Genomic DNA, 25722 nt, shown 5'->3' on the forward strand with positions numbered 1-25722 from the left:
CTCTTTCCCGTGTTTGGGAGGAAAGGAGAAGGGAAGAACAAAAGCTCAGCCCCTGGCCGGCGCCATTTTCAATCTGTCATTGTCACTGGGGAGTAGTTTCTCCCCAATGGGTAGTGTTATTCAGAAGAATTGTATTGTGTTTTCATGACGAGGTTTTGGTAGCAAGGATTCTATAGGTGTGGCTTCTGTGAGAAGATGCTAGAAACTTCCCCAATGTCTGACAGAGCCAGTGCCAGCTGGCTCCAAGATGGAACTGCCACTGTGATAACATATTTAAGACGAGGAAAAACCTGTTGTGCAATGGCAGCTGGAAGAGAGGAGTGAGAATATGTGAGAACCAACTTCCCTGAAGAAAGAGGGGGAGGGGGCACTTCAGCTGCTAGAGCTGAGATCTCCCTGCAGCCTGTGGGGAAGACCATAGTGAAGCAGATTGTCCACCTACAGCCCATAGAGGTTAACAGTGGAGCAGATACCCACCTTCAGCCCATGGCGGACTCCACTCTGGATCAGGTGGATTTGCCCGAAGGAGGCTATGACTCTGTGGAGTACCTGCGCTGGAGCAGGCTTCTGGTAGGACGTGGACTCAGGAGCCCATGCTGGAGCAGGCTTGCTGACAGGCCTTGTTACCCTGTGGAAGACCCCTGCTGGAGCAGTCTGTTCCTGAAGGACTGCACCTCATGGAAGGGACCCCCACTGGAGCAGTTCGAGAACTGCAGCCCGTGAGAGGGAACCTCATTGGAGGAGTTTGTGGAGAACTGTCTCCCATGGGAGGGACCCCATGCTGAAGCAGGGGAAGAATTCAAAGAGAAAGAAGCAGCAGAGATGTGTGACTGTAACTCTCATTCCCTGTCCCCCTGTGCTCTTGCCCAGGGGGAAGAGGTAGAGAAATCAGGAGTGAACTTAAGTCTGGGGAGAAGGGAGAGGTGGTTTGACGATTGAGCTCCCTATTCTTACCTTGACCCGTGAGCCTTTCGTTCTATTTTTTCTCTCCCTGTCCAGCTGAAGAGGGGGAGTGATAGAGTGGCTTGATGGGAACCTGATGTGCAGCAAAGGTCAGCCTACCACAAGGATATGGACAACACCTGAGATTTTTTGGCAGGCTTCAAGCTTCAGGAACAGCTATTAAAAGGGAACACGTAGTGTTTGTCTGCTGCAGGCTGAAGATGGAAAGAGGAGCAAACCATGCATATGAGCTGGTCTCTTCCTAGCCTGAGACTTCCTCTTACTCTGAACATTTTGCAGTTAAGCAGACACAGGCCTACTGACTTAGATATATGCACACATGTATTAAAAGGAATTATATGTAGTACTGATAGTTCTTAGAGTTTTCCCATTTTATATCTAGTGTAGAGTTGTGTTTCTGGAGTTTGAGTGCATTTGTGGGAACATGTGGTTTCTTTTCCATATTATGAGAGGCTATTCAGAGGTGAAGATGAGGTGCCAAAGCTGAAACAAGAGTGGAAGGAGAAGTGGGTTAAGTCTTAGTGACAGGGGCAAATAGTCTTTCCTGTTGAAAAAGTAGAGAACTACTACTTTGGGCTCTCTGTATTTGCAAATGGGGAGGATGGAGAGCTGTAAGGTACTAAAATACGAGCAAAGTCATTCAAAATTAAGCAAGTTATTTAACTTTGGAAAATGAATATTACAATTTAACTTTCTTAAAATCAGAGCTTTTCATTCTGGTTTTGAAAGCAGCTTAGAGTGATGATAAATCAGACATTCTGCTTCCCCTCCCCCCAGGCCAGCATAAAGCAGACCCATGAGGAAAATAGAGGGTAGTGCTATAGCTGAATGGCCTAATGTCTCTCCTGTTAGGGGTTACTGTGTTTAATGAGTATGCTCTAGAATAGATTGGTGGTTTTGTATTAGCTCCTGTTTGATTTACTCTTTTTAGAACAACCACCTTCAACTCTTTGAAAATTTTTTGTCAATGACTTAAAAAAACCTCTAACCAAATACTGACAAGCATGTAAAGAAAGTTCAGTTATTTCAATAATACACATTATTTCCTCCCACTTGTGCCAGAGTTGTTTGGTGACTCTCTAGAATAAGGGAGGTTCTTCCTTTTTGTTCTGTTCATTCGGCGTCTTCAACAGAGTGCTTTTGATTATTGCTAGAACAGTAAATGTTGAGCAAGTTCTAATACTTTGAATCCTGCACAAAGATTGCTGTTCCTGGTGTATTCTGCTGTGTCAGGTCTGTAGAACAGCTGCTAGTATCAGAACTATAACATGAAGCTAACTAGTGCAGAAAGGGCAAATCAGAAAGGCTGCTTTAAAACTGTCTTAGGTCAGCTAGAGGATAGTGAGACTCAGAGCAGTACCTTTTTGGGGGGAAAGGGACAATAAGTCATTTCTTTTATTTAGATTTCTCATACTCTAGGAAGAATACACTTGATAAAAGCCTGTAAAGCTTTGGGCAAGGATAACCGCAAACATTCGGTTAATTTTCCAAATGTTTCCTAAGCTCTCTGGTCAGGTTATGTTAATGTTCCTTTCTCCTAGCTGTTCTTTCAGTTTGCCCCCCTGAGCTCTCTTCCTGAGGGAGGAATATTTGCATGAGTTTGTGTCTGTGCTGCTCTTGTTTTTTCTTTCAGCTTTGAAACAACCCTCTGTCTGTGCTGTGAAGCTCAGTTACACGGTGTGTTACTTCTCAAAGCAGAGCACTCTCTGGAGTTCTAGCAGTTCCCTAAAGCTGTGTATTGTGTGGTCTGTGTCACCATCTCTCTGATCTTGTTTTCCGTCAAAGGGTATTAAAATTGACTGTGGTTTCTTCTGAAGCTTTGGCCTCTGTTTTAAATGTTGACTATTCAAATGTCATTATTGCAACCTTCAGCAAGGCATTTAGCTAAATTTCATTATAAACCTTGCAACAAAAGCTTTTTGCTTAATTCTACTCTAACTTGTTCTCAAGGATGGTTATTTGCATCTTTGAGTTCAATTTCCTTTCTTGCTTTTCGGTATGCTCAGCATATTCTTTTTTATTCAGTCCATTTAGCACAGTGTAGGGAGGCTGCAAGAAGCACACCATACTTTGAAAATATAGAAGTGATAACAAGAAAAATCATTAAGTTCATAATACATTTTCACAGTATAGTAGCTTGGACAAATGGAGCCTGAGACTTCGTTGCTTATGAAGTCTTCAGATATTTTTTCTGAAAGCTTTGGATACCTTAAGTATGAAACTATCCATTTTTGCAATAAATTCTTTCAAGGTAAGTGTGAGAAAAGAGGCTTGTCTTGTGCATGCAGTCTGTAAAACGGAGAGGGAAGTTTTAAACATCTCCTTTTTCTTTTGACTTTAGGAAGGATTTTGGAAGCTTGCCAATTGTTTAAAGAACATCCTGCTTAAATAACGTTGTTTTTATCTGCTATACAAGCATGTATTTAATCTTCATCTCTATGGCTGAAATCTAGAAACAGATTAACTTTCTCCCTGACAGCCAGTAGTCATATCTGACAGTAAATAATACTTTAAGTTGCATCCTATGCTAATGTCTGTAAACTTACAAGTTACCTTATTTTGTAAAAACAACTCCTTACTGATGCTTGAGAAATGAAAAATGTCTGTTCTTAAACTGTGATATTTTATGTAGCAAAGAAGGAGGAGGGACAGTAACTTCCTTGCGTGTTTCAGATCACATATAAAGGAAAGACAGTCTAAGCCTAAATTAATAATGGAGAGGGAAGTAGAATTTTCATACTTTTCCTTATGAAGACTTTCAGAAAGTATGACTCACACTATGAAGCCTACTATAAACCTACTATTTTAAGAGAAGAATTTCTCTAACATAGTCTTGACATTTTTACAGGCCTTTGGTAATCTCAAGCCCTTCGTTTTTGTAGGTAAGTATATGGTATGTTTGGATCAGAACATTAACATCCATTTGTTGTAGTTCCTCATATTCAGTCACTATATTAACCCATAAGAATTTAACAGTTACATAGTGATATTTCTTATGACAGCAGGTGTCTTTGGACCTTTACAGATCATGAGCCAAGTTGAGGGACAACAGAAGAATCTTGTACAAGCCATTGAAGCTCTCCCAAGTTCTGGGCCCCTTTCTGCCTTGGATCAGGACTTGCTGCTTTTAAAAGCTACCTCTGCTGCCACCCTGAGCTGCCTTGGAGAATGCCTGACTCTATTACAGCAAAGCATGCATCAAGTGGGCCAGCATCATACCAGAACACTGTCATCAGGTGAGCACAAGCTTTCCTAGGTATTATTTTATGTGCCTTAAGGTTTTTTATTATGATACTGAAGCAGGCAAAATTAACCATTCCTCACAGAGACAAGTTGGGGTGAGCAGATTGTAAGCTTCTAAAGCTTTGATTATCATATTTTTTTCTCTTTTCCTAAAAAAGATACAAAATCTATTGAAATCAGAAAAGAGGAGGAAAAGAGCTTGGCCTAAATCTTCTCAGGGAAATCAGGTTGTGAAGACAGCAAGATAAAAAAAAGAGGGGGGGGTGGGGGGAGTGGGATGGAACATGGAAAACAGATAGATAAACCTAGATTATTAATGACAGCGCAGAACCTGCTTGGTTGTTTATTTTCGCCCTTTTTTTTTTTTTTCTAAGATTGATATCACAATACAGATATGTTTGATAAAAACACATGTAATACTATGCAGTGCTACAGTGAAAATCATATTTCTAGTCTTCTACATAGAATGATGCTGCTGAGGCAAATTTATTCCAGTCTCTGATTTTCTTTGAATCTGGAAAGAGTTCTCCATGTTGCTGTTTAAAAAAAAAATCTGTGGCAAATGTTTTTTGAGCCTAAAATGTCAATGTGATTCTGTACTGAGCTCTGTAGACATGAACCTCTCAGTCCTCATGCAGCTCAATTTTTTTCAGGTCAACCATTTCTACATCTATGTCTGTAGTGTTGGAATTTGAACCTTTAGCTTTCTGAAGGGGTGGTCAGTGTTTTTCCATACACAAACCGAACTGCCTAGTCTGAGAGCAGGAGCAGGACTTGATGTAAGAGGAGCAGCAGCAGAACTCTAGATACAGGGGGGCTTTTTATGTTTTCTTCTGGTGCTTCAACAACATCCCTCCCAAGCTGTTCTTACTTACAGTAGGTTTACTATAGGACAGGATACGCTGAGACAGCTAGGTAGGAAGCCCTCTGAAGAATTCCCATAGTGGGGTGAATAGAAATGTGTTATGGTCAGCTGAGAAGTAGGCAAATGATGTAAAAAGAGTTCCTGGAAAAAACAGTGTAAAAACCTTTACACCTATACTATGGTATATCAGGACTTTCCTGCATCCAGATAATATATATTAAATAAAAGAACATACGTAAATGGAAAAAATTCTATTTTCTGTATTCTGGTTTTCTTGTAGAAAATGTAAAAAACCCTACACAATCTAATTAGTAATGATGAAGTGCATTTATTTGAATTCTTTGATATGAATGGTTTGGAACAAAGATGAAAAGCATCTCTGAAAGAAAAGTGACTGTATAGTTGTGGAGTCCCTGAAGGTTGGTCTTCATGTCCATGTGATCTAAGTGAACTGCCAGAGATAAATGACTTAAGTTGTTCATGACCTTGACTCCGTGAACAAATAATGTGTTAAATCAGTTCTGTATTTTGACTTGATAATGATTTTTGAGGATCTGTGCACAAGAACAGAGAAAAGCAAGCATAACATTAGTAATTTCTGAAGGAGAATCCTGTATTTTTTTGGAAAAAAGTGGAATACCATGACTATAAATACTTACTGATTTTTATTAAGTACTTTTTGTTTGTTCCTCCTAACACTGAACTTGTACAAGAATCCTTCCAGGAATCAGAATTGTGTAGTGCTGGTTCATACCAGCATCTTTGATGTAATATGAGAAACTGAATGCAGTTAATTTTTTAGCATGTACTTGTGCTTATTCTTTGGTATGTAATCTAGGGGGAAAAAATTGAAGGAACTAAAAGCTGCCGAAATATTTTGTCTCTTCTCCTTGAGTGAAAGAGTCTGTGAAACAATTTTTTTTTCCCTTTTCTTTTCCCCAGGTCTTGTTATGCAACACAGTTGCCTAAAAGAACCTGGTCTACAAGTCTTGATTACTGATACCGATTTTTCTGCTCACTTAATCTTGTCCAGGTGTACTTTGATAGACTTAACATTTCTGCTGAGTCAGTAGAGTTTCGAAGCCATCAAAGCTGCATAAACTCATACCTAATAAGACTAATGCCTATAAGTAATAACCAGCAAACTGTAATTCTGAGAGACTATATATTTCAATTCTGTGTCCTCCCGATGAAGCTTTTTAATTTCATACCCAGAAGATGCAACTGAAGGATGACCTTTACTGTCACCTGTTGATACTGTCAGGTGAAAATTACTCTTTTTAGTTCAAAAGGCATATGTTCCTGTGATAGGAAGTCTCAAACACCTTCCCCATGAGATGTGGAGGCCCTGTGCAATTTACTGCCAAATGTTTCAATCTCAGTGCTGTCTCCTTACCTGCTGCATGGTGTCCAAGATGCCAGTGGGCATTCTGGGGCAGACTCCACAAAATTTTATAGAGAGAGACTTGCATCCTTGTGTCTTTGAAATCTTTCTGGCCAATTATGGAAGGATTGCTGATGACTTCTGTGTACCTTGAGCCTTGCAGTTTTACTGCTTCTAAAGCAAGGACTTAAAGTAGCTGAGAGTTTCTGACCTAGTACTTACAGAATGCACTACGAAGTTTAAAATTAAATAATAGCTATTTTAAACAGTTTTTAAACAGAAAAAAAGTCTCCGTTCTTTTGATGTAAATATTTTTCTTGCTTCATTTTCCAGTAACATGAGTAGAAAGAAAGCAACTTGGCATTCAGTTTAGTGGAATCTTATCCAGAATCCACGATTGTGTAGGTCTCAACTTTAAATATTTTCATAGCATCCTTTGTCATGGAATAGTTTAAGGATGACATGATTCTTCTGCCTTGTTTTGATGTTTCTCATGAGTTGTCGGTCTTAGACCTCAAGCCAAAAAGCAGGCATGAAGATTAAACTGAAGTCTTCAATCTTATCTTGAAGGTTAGTCAATACATGTTCTATTTCCACTCTAAAACTTCAAGGAAGGTTTTTTTGGTTGTCTTACTTGTTAGTGCTTCATTTTGAAAGTGCATCAACTAGAACAGTCAGTGAAGCAAAATACTGTCTGTGTTTCTACTTTTGAGTAAAATAATGTCAAAGGATGTCAAATTAATTTTTATCTGTCATTATTAAAGCTACATGCATTGATCATTGGCTAAATACTATGTAAATTTTTTTCTTTCATTGAAAAATATGCTGGAGAAGGATATTACTACCTCCAAGTGTTGGTTACGTATAGTTGAGTTGAGAATGAGGGATTGCAACTATACAAGCTTCTTTGGGTTTGTAAATTTTGCTCTTTTTGTAGGAGGGAGAAAAAAGTCAAGGATTTTCTTATTAGACGAAGAACCTTACCACTGAGGAGCATGTAAAGTATTTGCTAATCAGCATTAAGGGCTTTGTGACAAGCTAGAGTTTGTTTAGCATGCAGTCAGGAAAAGCCTTTTAAAATAAAAATGTGGAGAAGAAACTTTTGTCTTCATGTCAAACTTTACAGCTTTTAGTGTTGTGTTTTTCCACCTGTGTAAGCTGTGTAGCCTTTGGCAGAAGAATATCTCTAGAGCCTATTGACTGCTATGGTTAACATCCTTCCTTCCCAAACTGTGAACAGAGAGCAAACTTGAATGTTTGTTTTAAAGTAGCTTTCCCAGTTTATGTTGTAAGTCTGGGTTTTTTTTTTTTTTTTTTTTTTTTTTTTTTTTTTTTTTTATTTCAATGTTTTGCGAGACAGAATCCCGTCTTGTAGTAGCAGGCTGCACTGATAAATCCCTTCTTTTAGTCTACCTTTCATATTAACCATTCATTTACGGAATAAAGCATCTTCCTGATAGGAATTCCCTCCTATATTTTTCTGTCTTTCATTTGCCCACTGTTCCAGAGTGCAAAATAGAATGTTTCTTTTATCTGAGGTTTTTTTTAAAAACAACCCCCAAACCTATCCTCACTATGGATTTGCATGTGCTGCTTATTTTGGCTCCCATGGCAGCAAATGGATTCGAGATGATTCTGGAGTTGGGGGGAAATGTACTTGAACTTTGTTTAAGCAGGTTCTCTCTTGCCTCATTTTTGGAGAAAATAAATGGAAAGACAAAATCTAGATGGTTTCAATTTGGTGACAAATGACAACTAGGGATTTTCCTACAGTTGATATGGCAGGATCAGGGAAAAATGAGCAGGGGAGTCCTCTTTGCTGCTTAACAGCCTGCCCTCCCCAAATGCTTGTAGGCAGGTGAGTGTGAGGAAAGGAGAGAGAGGAGAAAATGCTCTTTGTTACTGGTGTAATTTACTAAATTTAGCATGGTCAGTCAGGTCTCCCTTAAATGAATCATAACTAGGCTTGCTTCTGTCAAGAATATAACCTAAACAATTTACTGTCTATCTAAATGCTAATACATTATTCCTTATGTGTTTTTATTTCTTTTGAATATAACATTATTTTCTATTCCCCTCACATCATTAGCAAATACAGGATTGTCTTTCTAACCTGAAAAAGCACATATGCAGCTGCCTCTTGCTGTTGCTAGTTCAGCCTGCTGTAGGATTCAGTGGGGAGACAAAACTGTCGCATCCATCCCTGACAGGGGAGGAAATCCAGGTCTGATCTTGGTATCTCCTCAAGGCCTGTTGTTGGATTGTTGGGGGGAATATTTGCTAGAGTACAGTTACAGTATATTGCACGAGTTTTATCAATAGAGGTTAGCTTACAATTGTGCCAGGGAAGACAATGGTTTTTGTTAGTCTGTAAACCAAGACCAGAGGACTTAAAAATAGAAAGGGTTTTGTTACAGAATTGAGGTAGGTATAGCATTGTTATAGGAAAAGGAGAGTAAGTTGTGTCTGAATGCTATACTTTTCTTATATAGAAGTGTTATCCTGTGCCTTGGTGAACTCATCTGCTGCATGTTCATCACAGGGGAAATTGGTGTTGAGGGCAAGTGGGAAAGAAGCTAATTTTGGGGTATTTTCTGTAAGAACTCTCATTTTGTATGTACTTGTGCACTGAACTTCCAGAAGAATCAGGCTTGAGTTTTCACTTCTGGAACCACAGAACCAGCACTGTGCAGGTAGAAGAGATCTGGATGATTTTACTAGTGTATTTGGTATGTCCTTTCTAAATCTGCATAGTTTAAGGCAGAAACAGATGTTTTGTTTTAATTGGTGTAGTGCTTTGCATAGTCTTAAAGCAAATAGTAAAGTAGCTGTGTAGCTGTGAAAGCTTTTATATCATTTATGATTGTCTTTCTGGTGAATTTCTTTAGAATTATGAAATGTGTCAAAGTAAGAATTGACTTTACCTTTCTGTCAGCTGTCTTTGGCTACAACTGAGAACAGAGCAAAAGTCTGGCTCAAAAATAAAACAGTGACAGCAGTTTCCTCCTATTCTTATCCAACTGTGAAGATAAACTTTCTCATATGTTTAATTTTTATATTTTTTTTTTCTTTTCAAAGTCTTTAAAAGAAGAGGAATTGAGCTAGTGATAGAAAATTTTGAGTGCCATAAAGTGGCAAAGATGGCAACTCCGTTAGAGTGGATCGGGTTATTTACAGAGGGCCGCTTAGTCTGTGGAGAGTAAAATCCAATAAAACAATTTGATTTTATATGTGACAGAACACAACTACCTGTACCGTTTTGTGGCAAGAGTAATGTCTACTAGTGCAGGCAAGAGTGTTTTGGATGTACAGCTGATAATGTGAGTGAGGTAGGAGCCATGTTGTTATGTTCATTCACTTTCTATACAGAGATTGTATTCTGATCTTAGATGATGTTAAGATTATTTCTGATGAGTTCTCTCTCCTTGCTTTGCTTTTGCCTGAAAAGTAGGCTGCAGTATTAGGTATGTGGCAGCTCCCTTGGGATGACATGAGAATGCTGACATCTTGGATTTGTAGATTAATGAACATCAAAGGTTCCTTGATGGTGCTAGATTGAGATTTGTTACTGCAAAGTAACAAGAAGTGAGAAGCGTAGGAATGCTCCATAGAACTCTTTGTGGCTATTCAAAAGTGAAACAAATTTATTTTAACTTCTTGCCTTTTTTTCTTTGAAATCTGTATTAATTAACATTAAAACAGTAAAAAAAAAAAAGTAATGGTTTACAGATATGTGAATTGCCTCCAAGGAACCAACGTTTTTATTTGAGTATTTACAGTTTAGTTTGTTCATGATGATGGTATGCTTCCTTTCTCCTGTGCACCAAGAGTCCATTCTGGATCTGCCGAAACAATCTTCAGATTATCTCTCTGAACTGGAGGTTGTTTTGAGGAATTGGTTTGTTCTTTGTTCCTAGCAGCAAATTGCTCAAGAGCTGAGGAGCAAGCAAAGAGATGCTGATGACAGTCACTGTGCTCTTCATTCCTAGCCATGTATACCGACATCATGTGTTGATTTAACTCAGTCTTTGTTTTGGAATGGGGACAGATGTTAGCTTCCTGATGTGAAGGACCAATGTGTAGAGCCAATCCAAGAAAATGACCCTTTGTTTCATACTTGCATTTTCTTTCACATAGTTCACAGAATTCAACTGGGACTTATAACGTCTGCTGGCATAGTCTTCAAAGTAATTGAAACCCAAAAACCTTTGCAGTATGTGGCCTGACAGCAGGGCCACAGGGATGTTCTTTCTTTGGCAATGGGAAATTTGAGTCATTTTGTGAAATATACATTAATGAAAAAAGAAAAAAGGAAGGTAGAATTTTTTCCCTGTTGGTTACTCAGATCTTTGAAAATAATTTTATACTTAACTATTGGCTTATGCTTTCTTCAGCAAAAGATGATGCCACAAAATCATGCAAAATAGACCCGAAGTTTTGTTGTGTCTTCTTAACTTAGTGTTGTTTCAGAGGAGAGGAATGTTCTGTAATTATTTTATCTTTAGAATTTGGTAAGAGATCAGCTATATATATGATTTGTGCCCATTTTAAAATTGTGTGTTAATGTAATAGTATACAGCATTACCTCAACAGATCAAACTATTTCCTTTAATTAGGAGGCAACCTCTGGTAATCCCCAGGGATATGGAGAGGATAAATTGCACGTTCTTTAATGTACTTTGTGTTGATTTGGGTCATCTTAAAACGTTGTCAGTGATGGGAAAAGGAGGTCTTCCCTGTGGCACTAATTGTATTTTCAGATACAAATTATGGTAATGACTGAAGACCTGTGATTTTCTTATCCGTATCTCTGCATTTTATAGCAGCGTGTAATTAATAGCTGAAATTGAAGCCCTGTGCTGAGGGCTACTGATCTGAATGTTGATGCTATGTTTTAGAGAATTAAGGGAGGAACAACTGTGCAGTCGCCTTACCTGACTATTCTGCCTTGGTGTCCTTAAATACTGGCCCATCATTGAAATCGGGTGTCCCCAAAAGTAAGGATTGTTCTGATGTCTAGTTCTGTTCAATTTATATTTAATGTGTATCTTTCTAATGAGACCTCTTCTAAACCATGGTCTTGGGACTAGTAAAGCATTTTAGCATTTAGACAGAGCTTTTGATAGTACAGATAGAACTAAAATAGAGCTGCTAAGCTTAAAACTGATTCTAGGCAGGAGGAAAGAAAGATTTACTTGGATAACTTCATAACTATGAAAAAGTGGTTTGAGAATACTTGCTTAATTACCTAGGTGTGCCAGATTGTATAGTCTTTATATATAAATATGTCTGGTGGTAGGAGTAATGTTTTAAAATCTCTCTTCATTGACTTCTGAAAAATGTATTGATGACAGATAAATTGGAGTCGGAGATGCTAGAGTATTTTTGCTACTGAAGTAAAACTGTGCTTGGAAGCAGAAAAGAAATAGAAGTTCATTTGTATTAGTAGAATGATGAGATGAATGGAAGAGATCTGTAACCTAAGTTGACACCCATTTTCTGCTTCAGAAGGTATCCTGGGATGGCCTGGGACCAAGTCGCACTCCACAGAGCAACTGAAAAATGGTGCCCTCAGCTCCTTATCATCTGCTAGTGCCAACATTACATGGGCAATAGTACCATCTGTAGCCCAGGATGGACAGGCAGTACAACCAAATACAGAGGTAAGCATGCTAGGTCTCTATAGGCCATTTCTGTTGTATGAGTCTTGACATTGGTTAGATGCAAAACATATACAAGTGGATGCTGTTACTATTTACGTATTGTATTTTTTCTTTATAATGTCCTCTTTGTTTGAAATCAGTTGTGAAAATGCTAAGTTTCATGCAAAAATGCACTTTAAAAACTAGAAAAATATGTTGGCGATTGCTTTTTGTGCTTTTGCTTCTCAGAGGTATGTTGGACAGTGGACTGCTATGGCAAGCGTACAGTCTCTTTTCTAGTTGTAAAAGAATTAATAGACTGTCAGTACACATTTCTATCTTCTGGTGAAAGAAAAAGCTGTTTGTTTTTTATGCTGGTCAGAGAGCGAGAGGAGATGCTAGGACCACAACATTTGCTTGCTACTGTTCTTCCATTTTGCTATTTGCTCTTGAGTGCCTCTTTGAGTATAGCTGACTATTCTTTGAGTTGGAAAACTACTGTTTTCTGACCTGTTTTTCTGTTAAGTGATTATGGGCAGAACTTGTCCACATCATCCTGCACCAGCCTGTTGATTTGTGCTTTTGTGGCATTTACTTGGTAAAGGGCAGTTCTGAAGCATCGACTCTTTGAGGAGGCTCACAGCTGCGTATCTGATGCACTGAAAGTCTCTCACCATGCCAGACTTCTCCAGCTTCTACTGTCTGCTTTGGTTGCCAGTGCTGTCCACCAGGAAAACACTCTAAGACCCCACAGATTGTAGGGCACCTGGAGCACGTGAGACCTGGAGAACTGGGAAGAAGTTTCTGGGAGAGCTGAAGAAACCTTTTTCAACTAATGAATGCTCTTTGGCAATTGGAATGGCTTAAATTAAATTATATCGCCTTTAACAAAATGTGTAATGGCTGGGGATGTCAATAAAGTTGTTTGTTTTTCCAATTCTTTTGTAGAATCTTGAATTTAATATAGTTCAAAAAAATCCAAGAATTAAACTAGACTATTTTTTTCTTGTGTAATGTGTTACTTTTGTCCTCTACCAGATCTGTCCATGGAAAGCAATTTCAAATTTTCTTACTCCTGCTGTCCATTAATCACAATGTTTAAATTACGTATAATTGCTTTTTATTACAAAGTTGTGTAATTTCTTTTTTAGATAAGCCAACTGCAGTTCTTAGAGTGTGTTTTTAAGAATTTCAGAGTATTGTTTTGGGAGTTACTACTTCAGACACTGATGCACTGCTATTTGTTTAATTAGGGTTTTTTTAGACACTTTCATTCTTGACCATGTGGTAGAGCCAAATGGGATGTGGAAGTATGGGCTTTGCAGCAAGAACACAAAGAGCAGCAGCTGATTTAACTCGGTCTCAGGCTATCATTTTGCAGTTGAGTTGAGCCATTTGTGACTAGTTTAAAATGACTTTTTTTTTTAAAGCCCGATCTCCGCCCCTTTGCATGCTGATGAGACATACTGAGTTGCGCATGGGTATGAAGCATTGCTTTTTGTGGAAGTGATGATTAATTGAGAAGGGTGTGGCCCTGAAGAGACGGATATAAACAAGGGAGCAGAGAACCGTTTGTAGTACAGAATCCTCAGTGCTTTGTGGGCAGTCTTCCTAAAATCAGCAACCTGCATTTGTAGGCCCTGGGACACTAGCACTTAAAAAAGAAGTAAAAAAAATCAGAAGGAAAAAAGAAGAGAGAGAGAGAGACACTACATAAGTTTTCTTAGTTATAAAAAGCTCAGCTGAAGATGGTGGTTTGGCAGAAGCAGTAAATGGAAGTCTGTGGATTGGTGGAACAACATGAAGCAGCTGGACTTGTGTTAATTTTTGTTATTGTAGTACAGTTTATTAAACAGAAATTTGGTTTTCACGTGAGAAAGGATTCATTCCTAAAAGCTCCTTCCAAACCTGTGTCTTCCCTTCCATTGAGTGTGCTTCACGTTGTCTGAGATTGATACTGTTGGCTTGCAATTTGAAGTGCTGATACATTTTTTTTTTTTCAGGTTTGATCATTTTGATCAAGGTATCAGTGTTCCATTGGAAGACTGAGTTGCAAAACCTGAGTTGTGAAAGAGGTGAATAGTTGCATCTGACATAAGTTGGAGCTTTTGTTTTTTTCATATTCATCTTCAGATAAAACAAAATGTCATGCCCTGTTGCAGAGACTATACTTCTCCACTGCTGTGGTCAGATCCTTTTCTGGGAGAGTAAAAGAGTGCTGTGGGTTCTGCTCAGCTGTCCAAACTGAGCAAAATGTTTAACAGGAATCTGGAGCTGCTTCTTTTTGTGACAAGAGAAAGAAGGGTGAGAGAACAGACTTTAAAGAAGAGAAAAATTTTTTTATAAGCAACTGTTAACTGGCTAAGGATGCTGTCTGAGCCAGGTGTCACCCAGGAGATGATGTCTGTCATCCCTCAAAATTATCAAAGATAATTTTGCACACTTCAGCAATTCTGTGTGCAGGATTTAAGCGTATTTTTCAATGTATTATGGCCTGTTTTGTGTCCAAGGCAGGAGCCTAGGTTTGGTACTGAGTATTCAGTTTATTTTCAAAGATAGAAAAGCACTGACTCTGCTAATTACTCTGCATGTGTATTATATATAAAAGCAATTGCAAATAATCATGCTCCACTTGTTTTGTAATCCAGGTACATTGTTGTTAATTGTGGTGGAGAATGAGAAAATGTATCTAGATGTCATTGTTTGAATTTTTGACTTTGAAGACCCTGATTTCTTTTTTTATTTATGTGATAGCTTCTTTTAGATGTAGAAGAAAAGAGGAATTCGCAACTATCATTTAAGTGAAGCTTATTTCTCTTAATGATTTGTTTTTAAAACCCCCAAACTAGGCACTGGATGATTCTCGTTTCTGAAGAAGCTGATAATGTATTAATGGAGATCAGCTTTCGCAGTATACCTACCAGAAGAAGTGACCCTTGCTTTTACGGAAGTTATGAGAGTGCTATCAAAATTAACACCAGTTTCTTCTGTGACTGAGCCTGGACTTTTGTTTTTAAAAAATCTGTACTTTTTATGATACTACCTCTATCTGTTAGAAGCTATACCCCAAAGGTATGGGAGAGACCTTTCTGGCTAATGCTGAGCATAATATAGGAGATGTACCAACCAAACGAATTGTAAATTGACCTGTAGTCTGAAATAGAAAAAGCCATTAAGTTACTACCGTTGAGGAACAACCAGCTCAGCTGCTTGTATTACAGAATGTTATTTTTAAGGGAAGATAATTTCAGGTATGTGGATCACCAGTGATTTAAAAAAGAAAACGGAGATGTTTGTTATGTTGGGTAAGGGGGATGACTGCTGAGGAACCTTTCCCGTGTAGCAGGCTGCCAGTGGCAGCAGTTTCCTGGCAACTTGAGGAAGTGGCTGAATGTGTTTAGTGACAGCTGTGTTAATTTTGGCACAGCAGGTAGACACTTTGCAACAGTACATTAAGTAACATCACTAACAAAAGAATGACTTGTTCTGTGCCATGTTTTTTGTATTTTTATGAAGAAACACGGATCTTTATAATTCTTCTTTGTAATAACAAGGTTCATCTAATGCAGTTTTCTTTGAATACTTAAGCATTCTTTAGGGATATAGTAAGTTCTGGAGTTGAGTTTTGATGCCATAGATAACTAAAGTAAAACCTTTCTTTTCTGTCTGTCACACTGTGAGAGTTTCAGGACTGCAGAGTTTTTCCCCTGGTGAAATAATGTAGCAGCTCAAGATTCTTCTCTTTAGATAACATGTTAGTGTTGCTTCCTTTTGTTATTTAGGGTGTTTCTTGCCTCCAAATGCACGGATGTGATTTGAGATGTTGCTTAAACTAGTTCGGAAAATAGAAGATTTTGTGGCAGAACTTATTTTCTTGTGTATTCCTTGCCTGTTTTAGCATGTCCTTACTTGATGTTGCTGTGTGGTCTTCCGGGATGAGTTTTCTTCTAGAGTCATGGTACAGGACAGCATGAGCTTGTCTTCACCTGTTATATTCACTGAAGAAGTAACCCCAGACAGTGAAATGCTGGCTCAAATGCCTCTGTCTTTTATTTTTCATAACTTTTTTTTATATAAGTCTCCCAAGTTTTATTTAGTTTCCTTTTTTGTTTGGTTTTTTTTTTTTGTCTATCCACCTGAAACATAAGGTGGAAGCAGTGGTAAGGGCTGAGCTGAACAGAACAGAACTATTCTCCACCTGATGTGAGTTGATGTAAAATATTTTTGTGCATCCCCTAGTGAACCACTTCGGACTTTCTGGTGTAAGCTATGTTAGAATTTCAAGGTAATACTTAAGGGTTTTTCCTTAAAGCAGATCAGGAATTGGGAAATGGAATATGCCAGAGTACTCTCTTGATAGCTGTGACATGAGCTTGGTATGAGTCCAGTCTGCAGTAAATGGGACCCTATTTCCTTCATTTAAGGGTTTATAATTTTGAAATTCCCTTCAAGAAATGCCGAAATCAAATGCTGAAAAAAAATATCGAATCTCACGGTAAATTTAGTTGTAATAAATTTGGTACCTAATTAAATCATGATGTGAATCACTTCCATGTGTGAGTTACTGTTCCAAATCAATGGGTGTCAGAATTCCCCTTCTGAACTGACAAAATGTAACTGCAGCCCAAATACTTCCCCTGCCAGCCAAATGCAAATGGGAAACAGGCTGTTCTTATGCGGAATGTGAGGAGGAAGGAATAATTTTATTTTGATCTAACAGTTAAGAATTATTTCAAAAACCATGCTGTAGCTACATCTGTGATTTAGCTCTCTTCATGTGATTTTTATGCCTTAAAATGCCATGCCAGCTGATTCTTACCATCCTGTGGATCTGTAAGGCCTCTCTGCTTTTCTGTCCCTAACTTTCCCTTGCTTGTGTGCATGAGACACTACGCATGCTTCATATTGAAGTGTCTTTTTAATAGGATTGAAGTTTTAGCTCTGTAGGATAGAGGATTATCGGACTGCTAAACCAGGTTTTAATTGTGATAGTGATTGCAAGGGCAGTCAAGTCCAGGTTATTAAAGGTATTTTGGTCCCCTAGGGACCTGAACCTTGTTTTCAAGTCTAAGAAGTTGCTGCGTGATTTACAGAAGGTATTGAATTGCTTTGTTCTTAAAAGACTGTGTTTCGTCCAGTCTCTTCAGATGATAGGCCCTTTCAAGCTGAAGTTGTTTTCTATCTGTAGGTTAGTATACATCCTAATATGATGATAATTCATCCTTTACAGATGTCACAGGTTAAGGCTGGCCTGGCCACTAAACAAATGACATGTGCTTTCTATTAACCCCTCTCCCTTCCCAAAGGGGAAGGAAAGGGAGTAGGGGAAGAGAGACTCATGCTTTGGAAAAAAACCCTAAAACAGTTAATGAAACAGTAAAAATAAGCATAAAAGATAATACTATTAAAAAGAAAATAATGAAATATATAGAAATGTAGACAAAACCAATATTGAATTCTCCCAGAGTCCACACTGGACTCAGTGGCAGATGGGAACTAGATTCAGGAAATCACGTATTGGGAACCAAAGCAAAAGAACGGACAGAGTCCTCCTTGAATGCTGGCCATAGAAGAAGAGGGCTTGACCCTTGTGATTCCTCAGCTTTATACTGAATATGACATACATGGAATGAAACACCTTGTTGATCAGGTTTGGGTTACCTGTCCTGTCTGCTCCTCCCCACAAGTGCGACTTTTTTGCTTGCTTATGACCCTTTCACTTACAGCACTCCAATGTGGCACACGAGATTTAGCAGTCACCTTGGTTTCTATAGGAGCAAGTATAAGCAAGAGCCTTTCTGCACACCAGTCCTTAGTGGTAACTATAAACATCAGCTGCTGCCACTGCTAGAAGCAGATGCTGCCTGCAAAACTATGCCGTTCACATCAGAACGAGCAGTCACTTAGAAGAGACCGCGCTGAAAAGTAAAATCACTGAACAGAGAATTGGTTCTGTTCTAACTCAGACCAGGACAACAGAGGATGTAATAGCATTTACAGCTATTACAGTATGTGTTAGGCTAAGAAACAATTTAAAAAGTGCTCCTCCAATTTTAGAAACCAAGCTAGATAGTGAAGTAATCATAAGAAATCATTACTAGTTCAATATTAGCTTTTCTTCATATATCTGTGTCTCAGCAGACTTGCCCAGGACTGTGGATCGTTTCATAGTGTAAATTGTTCCTAGTGTTTTCTAGTTCCTTTTTGTTCTTGACATAAATCTGTGTAATTGATATTGGTAGATCAGCTTAGCCATGAACATTCATTGCTAGCCACAAGTGCAGTAATGGAAAGAGAACAGATTAGGGTGGGAAAGGAACATTTGTGGTATTACAGAGTGTATTTTCACTGTTTAGTATGGACATTACAGGATTTCATAATGTGCTCTGCTTTTTGCGTTCTGCATGATTAATTACTTTTTGGGCCAAAGAGTACTGTAAATGGTTTGTAGTGACTTGAATAGATTAATCTCCAGGCAAAGATGGTACCAGTTAATCCGTTCACTAGCAGACCATTTGAAAAATTGAATCTGAGATAATCAGTTGAAGGTATATCTAAGGATAATCAAGAGAAGGTATACTTAAGGATTAAATGTACAATTATGCTAAAAGTAGAATTAAATGACCCTATGCTTGGTGCAGAAGCACTGACAATGACTAAGATAATATAGCTAATTTTAACTGTATTTTTTTGCTATCTTTTTGAAATAGTTACTGTCAGCAAGTAATCTCTAGTAAAACTGTTAATGCAAATAATTAATAAAAATTTAGCTCCAGCCAAAGCCATTACATTTTGCTGAGTCATTCCCACCTCCAAAATGCAAGTATTCCAGCTGCCATCTGTAGTATATATTTGAGAGTAATATTCTACTTCAAATAAAAATATGAAGCTTTAATACAAAATTTGCATCAAATTTTGCATTGAATAAATATGAGGCTCTGATTCATGTGGCATTCAATAATTACTAGTGAATTTCAGTGAAAAATAATCATTAGAATATAAAGAACTCAGGTTCCCTCGCAGTAAAACTAAGCTAAAATGGATCAGTTGCTCATCTGTTACTGTAAAATCTGTGCCCTCTACAAAACGAACTCTGAAGCCAATGTTAGTTTTATTTCAGGATTGTACACTAATTGATTTGTTGTGTGCCAATTGATTTGCTTTGTGCCGTCAGTTTTATTTTGTAGTGGGTTTGGCAATACTGCCCGCTAGTAAGCTTAGCCATTCATTAAGACTGTCAACAACTTACCTAGACTTCACTAAGCTGGGCTGAACTCTTCTACAACGAGTATTTGTCTTTATTTTAAAAGCCCTGAACGTAGAAACAAGCAGAATCATGGAATCACGGAGTCCTCGAGGTTGGAAGAGACCTCCAGAGGTCCTACAATTAAACACTTTGCTCAAAGCCAAGCTAATCAGGTCAGCTTGCTCAAGGTCATGTCCAGTTAAGTCTTAAACATCTCCAGCACAGGAGGTCCCCAAACCTCCATGCACAAATTCTTGCACTTTAGCTAGGGATTTTATTAATGGGAGCAAAGGTTCATCTGAGTATGATGTTCATTGACTACAGCTGTACTGTCTGGTGGGCAACTAAAATCACCTGCTGGATCCCTTACCAAAAAGTGCTTATCTTTCCCTTTTTTGTGGGAGTATGAGGCAAGTTGCTTCTAGTTCTTCAGGTTTATCCCCAAGGATCTCATTCTAGAGAGGATCCCTTTTAATACAAGGGGATGTCTAGACAGTATAGCCTTCTGCCATACCTTCTTCCATATTGGTCTCCTTCACCAGCCTGCAGCTCAATGCAGTCTTTTGTCTTCAGCTCCCCCAAAAGTTATAAGCATGCAAATTTTAGACCCCTCTCAATCTCTGAAGTCCTGCCTGGCTGGTGATGGGACTCCATTCTGCCACACCGTGTGGTTTGTAAGCTTGTAAATTCTGAGTAACTTATTTTGGCTAGTGTTAGATGTACTGTATTTATAGCTATCTTGCTTCTAAAATAATTGATTCTCAGAACTGAGTATCTTTCAGGAAATTGTTCTTCACTAGTATCTGTATTGTACTAGGAGTAGGTTTATGATGTGGTACTGTATTTCTTGAGGTTTTAGCTTAGCATAACAGATTTGTATTACCTTCAAGGCTTTTTGCTTCAATATAGGACAAGTCCATGGGGCTTTTTTTTTGTGCATTTTTTGTAGTCTCATGTTGCTGTTTCTTTCTGGTGAGACCAGGGATGAAAAATACTTCTTCCCAGTTCTTACTGAATTTATGCAATATTGCTAAGTCCTCTCGTGTTCTAGGATTCAGATTAAACAGTGCTGTACTTCATTAGCCCTCATTTCATGAAAGATGCTCACAAGATGTGTGGACTGGTGCTGGTACTTAATATTTTCCTGTGGAGTCTATGCTTGGGAATTAGCTGCTTTTCAGATGATTTTCAGAACAGACTAACAGGTTTATGAAAATCCAAATTTTCAAGCTGTATTGACTTACAAAGATGTGAACATACAGGGGAAAAGTTGTCCATCAAATCTTATTTGGTGTGTAACAGGATTACAGTGCTGTAGGTAACCCAGATAAGGATCTCTGTTTAAAAGGATGCTCAGTCACTGACTGATTCTTTATTCTCAAACATAATCCCTTTCATGGTTAGTTTGTAATATTTTTCTAAAAAGCTTTTGCAGGCAGTACTGCAACATAAACATAGATGCCCTTTATTTCATGTTATATGCATTTTTTTCCTATTCTTCTATCCAGCAAACAAATCCTTTTGCTTCTTAAATATCTTTTGTTATCTGGTCCTTGTCACTGCTGTATTGTTATATATTATATATTGTTATGTTTACCCTTAAATATGGTCACATCTGCAGTGTAGGAAAAGGAAGCTTTCTGAGCTTATTCTTTAAGGATGAAAAGACTTTTGTTCCCAGAGATACTGTTGCAAAACATTAACAAAAAAGCATTAGTAAAGCTCTCAGAGTAGTGAATATGCAGATAACGTGCTTGCCTCCAAATGCCTGGCAAATTGTTTTTGCTGAGAAGGAAAGAGATTGCAGACCTATTTGTCACCTAAGGTGTGGGTTCTATGATTATTTTCTTTGCTTGCATCATCTGTATGTCAGCCTGTCTCTTATTTATGAAGTGCTAGTATCAGTATGCATTTCTGCTTTGCATTCTTGCTTCACACTGAAGGAAAGATCTCCTAAAGAGAGGTAAGTATTACTTGGTTCAGTAGATGACTCTGCTGTTATGTGTTGTAAGCAGTTAATCTTAATAGACAGATTGCTCACATTGCCAGACTTCGATCCTTTGCACTTGTCCCTAGCTGGAGAGATAATTCTGAATGTTGAGTGTGTTTAGCATTTTCAGTTAAAAAATCCCAAACAACAAACCACAAAATATATATATCTAAATTATCTATACACACAATAAAAGAGATGTCTTAATCATTGATAGTCCTAGTTTGAAGAATTTTGTTTTCTCTGGAGACCTAAATTACCAAACATAAATAATGTATTTGGTAAAAAATTCATTTCTGGGCACTTTGTAGACAATCTTTCCTCATGCAGTATTCTGTGGTTTGACCTATCATTGATGAATTATATATCCAGGATTACTTAAAAGCTTTGACCCCACTCTCACACACCCCAAATCTAGATGAAGCACTTTCTTATCTATGCAGATATATATGCCTGGATTATTTTTCTTGGCACACGTAATTTAAAGTAAGTAGAAAGTGGGCCTGTTGTGCCATTTTTCCTTCATCCAGTTGTATGAAGGAGAAACTGTCTTGCTGATTGGATCTGTATGTAGATGACAGTAGCAAAGCAAAAGGAAAGTGATATTTTTGCTTGCCACAGCATTGCTGTGTACAAGTTATGGTGTGCTCACTTTTAAATTGAAAAATCTTTCTCATTTGATTGTTACCCTCTGTTACTTCCTTTGATATTGTAAAGGTTATATCTAGGCTCTAATGATTGAATGTTTGTTCTGGAGTTTTGGTGGGGATGGGTTCCCCCTTGAGGTGGTAGGCTTTTTGCGCATTAATACTGTGCAAAAATTTTCCCCAGCAGTTAAAGGAAAAGCTATCGGCAATGTCAGTAGAGGAGATGGCTCCTATGAAATATTCAGAGTAAATGAAAAAAATCAGCTGAGCTACCTATTTTGCTATCTTTAAGAGACATTTTTTAAGGATGAAATTGAGATGTAGGTGCTGTAAAAACGCTTTCTAAATTCTCTATTTAAGTTATGCTTTGGTTTTGAGTTCGGTAAGTCACTTTTAAAAAAAAAAAAAATCAAACCTGGAACACCAAGGAGCCTTAAGCCTCTATGAAAGTCAGTGGAACTTTTGTATCCGGGTGCCCACATTACAATGGGTATATGGGATGTTGGTGTGTTTGAGGTTTTGTCTTTGATCTGCTCTTTCTTTGCTACCATGATCGTAGTGTAAATAAGACTACAGTAAGATGGAGGCCAGGTCTCAAGCCATGACCTGAGTTCACTCTACCGCCACTTTTCTAACCCTCTTTCTTCTTGCTTACATTTTGTAATTCTGTGGTGGTAAATGTTGAGAAGGGTATTTCCTATTTTGTTTTATTTGAACTGTTCTTGAAGAGTAGGAAAGCTTATATAAAGAGATACAGTAGTTTGTTGGATATATAAAAAAAGTGTTGCTACTTTATAGTTAAAGTTTCTAATCTGTGTTAATGCATTCAGAAGGTAGAAGAGAAGTTTGTGGATGATGAGATGATTTCAGTCTTTAGCAGTGGGTTTGAAGTAAATGTGTCTGAGTTTTTGTTTTGTTTCAAAATTTAGGTTGAAGTAAGCTGAAATTTTTTAATTTAAATTCTATTATATTAATTTCAATTTTCTATACGGGAATTACTCCTTCTTGTGTGGCAAGGTTTTGGTAGCAAGGGGACTACACGCATGGCTTTCTGTGAGGAGATGCTAGAAGCTTCCCCTGCATCCAATATAACTAATGCCAGGCTGCTGCAAAACCCGAGTTAGTTGGTGACTGTGGTAGTGCCTCTGTGATAACATGTTTAAGAGGAGGAAAATCCTGCTGTGCAGCAGCATCCAGAAGAGAGAAGTGAGAATATGTGAGACACCAAGGTTAGTGAAGAAGCAGGAGGAGGAGGTGTTTCAGGTGTCGGAGCAGAGATTCCCCTGCAGCCCTTGGAGAAGTCCATGGTGAGGCAGGCTGTCCCCCTGCAGCCCATGATGGTTAATGGCAGAGCAGATATCCACCTGCAGCCCATGGAGGACTCCACACTGAAGCAGCTAAAGGAGGCTGTGACCCCATGGGAAGCCTGTGCTGGTAGAACCTGTGAACCCACATAGAGAGGAGCCCATGCTGGAGCAGGTTTGCTGGCAGGCAAGTGTAAATGATGCTTGCAAACCTGTATCATTAATGAAAGGAATCTGAAAATCAAAATGAGACCTTTGGGTTTAGTGTAGTAGAAGTAATTTTAGAGTAGTAAGAAAGTAAGTATTTTAGAAATAATTTATTTAGAAATAATTTTAATTAGATTAGTGAAAATATGGAATCCTTGCCTAGTCTGAAAATGATAATTTTTTAGAAAATGCTAATTGTTTAATGTTGCTTCTGATGAAGCCCTGCAAATAATTTATTCTGTCTTTCTCTCAATGGAGAAATGTTTCATACGGTGTTACTTTTTTAGTACCTTTTGCAATTATTTTGAATGTAGAAAGACTTAAGTACTATTTCCCTTGGATTATTATTGATGTCTTTTTATTTTTTGAAGTTCCCAGGATTCATCCTCTTGCTCCTGACTACAGTCCTTTTTGTACTACATAAAACCTTTTCCATGCCTTAATGAAAACTTGTATCATAGTTCGGTGTAATTGTATGAAGAATTTCCTTATGAGTCCTATACATATGGTCTCTGCTTATTACTGAGATGGAGAAATAGCTGAGTGTCGTGGTTTAGACCCACCTGGCAACTAAGCACCACGCAGTGATGCTTTCTCCAGGAGGAGAAAATAGAGCAAATGATGTAAGGGACAAGGGAGGGCTTGCTCACCACTTATAGTCATGGGCAAAAGACAGACTTGACTTGGGGAAACAAGATCAATTTAATTTAAACAATAAAACCACGATGATACCACCAACTGAAATCAGAGTAGAACAATAAGAGAAAACAACTGGCTCTTAAATACATCTTCCTCCACCCCTCACCTCCTCCTAGGACCAGCTACCTGCCTCCCCCCCCCCACTCAGCACAGGGAGGGGACACAGGAATAAAGTGTGCAGTCAGTCTCAGTTTCCTCCATACAGTCTCTACCACTTGCTCTTCACTGGAGACACTCCTCACATTTCTACTTAGTGGCCACATGGCTTCCCCACCACAGGAGATGGTCCTCCGTGAATTTCCCTGGCTCTTGTGGGCATCTTCCACCAATACCACTTCTCCCAGTGCTGAACCAACCCAGCACCAATCCTCTTCAAAGTCACAGCCTCTTTCAGGATCAATCACCAGCTGTATTGTGGACCCCTCCATGACTCTCTGCAAACCAAATTTCCATCTATGATGTTTGAGGATTGCAGGGTTTCAGCCTGCTGGCTTGTCAAAGGCCAAAGGGAAGTGGCTGTACCAGCACGCCTCTTCAACAGTCTCCTCACTGCCTTGGGTGACAGCATGGTCGGTGACCTCCTGGTCGCGTCTCCTTCTGCTCTACCCCCTCCAAAACAAAAGAGCACTCCAAAACCAAAAATGCATTCCCAAATGAATTTCCCCTCTTAAATAGATTTATTCACAGAGGCACCGTTTGGCTCAGCCTTGGGCAGAGGCAGAGCTGAATTGGAGCTGGGAGAGCCTGTTATGACAAGCTTCTACAGGGGCCACCCTAGCAGTCCCATCCCCAACTACCAAAACTGTGCCAAACAAGAGGCAGCAGCCTCCTCCCCTGCTTCTGAAACCAGACCAGATCCTAAACGCCCACGCTGAGTTATGCAATGCCTTCTTTGCCTCAGTCTTTACTGCTGATGTCATCCTTCAGGAATCTCAGGCCTCCAAGATCAGAGGGAAAGTCTGGAGGAAGACTGGAGGAGGAGCAGATTAGGCAGCATCTAAGCTGCACATACAGCAAGAACTCTGTGGGGCCTGATGGGATGCACCTGTGACCACAGAGGGAGTTGGCCAGCGTCATTGCAAAGTCGTCATCTTTTTTCATTAAAGAGTTATGGTGTTTGGGAGAGATTCATGAAGACTGGAAGAAAGCAAATGGCACTCCTATCTTCAAGAAGGGCAAGAAGGAACATCTGAGGATGTTCTGGTAATACCTGGGGACCTGCAACTTGGTCAGCCTCTCCTTCTTACCTGGAAAGGTGGTGGAGCAGCTAACCTTGGAAATAATTTTCAAAACGTGGAGGACAAGAAGGTGATCAGGAGTAATCAGCAAGCATTTGCAAAAGAGAAATCAATCTTAACCAACACAGTAACCCTCTACAATGAAGTCACTAGTTGGCGGATTTGGGAAGAGCTGTGGATGTTGTTTGCTTTGACCTTGGTAAGGTTTTTGACCCTGTCTTCTGTAACATCTTCACAGACAAACTGACAGAATATGGATTAGGTAAGTGGGCAGTGGGGTGGACTAAAAACTGT

General features: G+C 38.8%; 1 protein-coding gene across 1 annotated transcript; it reads left to right on the forward strand.

Moving 5' to 3' along the window:
* Window positions 1-4129: 4129 nt before the first annotated feature.
* On the forward strand, window positions 4130-13030 carry LOC104490386 (oxysterol-binding protein-related protein 10-like). Its single transcript, XM_010132664.1, has 3 exons — window positions 4130-4199; window positions 11964-12118; window positions 12702-13030. The coding sequence occupies exons 1-3, from the start codon at window positions 4157-4159 to the stop codon at window positions 12726-12728; spliced, it is 225 nt and encodes a 74-aa protein (XP_010130966.1). The 5' UTR covers window positions 4130-4156; the 3' UTR covers window positions 12729-13030.
* Window positions 13031-25722: the final 12692 nt, after the last annotated feature.

Source organism: Buceros rhinoceros, unplaced genomic scaffold (assembly GCF_000710305.1).
Source record: "Buceros rhinoceros silvestris isolate BGI_N320 unplaced genomic scaffold, ASM71030v1 scaffold11540, whole genome shotgun sequence".
NCBI classification, from domain to species: Eukaryota; Metazoa; Chordata; class Aves; order Bucerotiformes; family Bucerotidae; genus Buceros; species Buceros rhinoceros.

Coding starts and splice junctions, on each gene's coding strand:
- LOC104490386 (XM_010132664.1), top strand. CDS start 4,157: ATGCATCAAGTGGGCCAGCATCATACCAGAACACTGTCATCAG. Junction 4,200..11,963: donor TACCAGAACACTGTCATCAG/GTGAGCACAAGC, acceptor TTTCTGCTTCAG/AAGGTATCCTGGGATGGCCT. Junction 12,119..12,701: donor CAGTACAACCAAATACAGAG/GTAAGCATGCTA, acceptor TACTTGGTAAAG/GGCAGTTCTGAAGCATCGAC.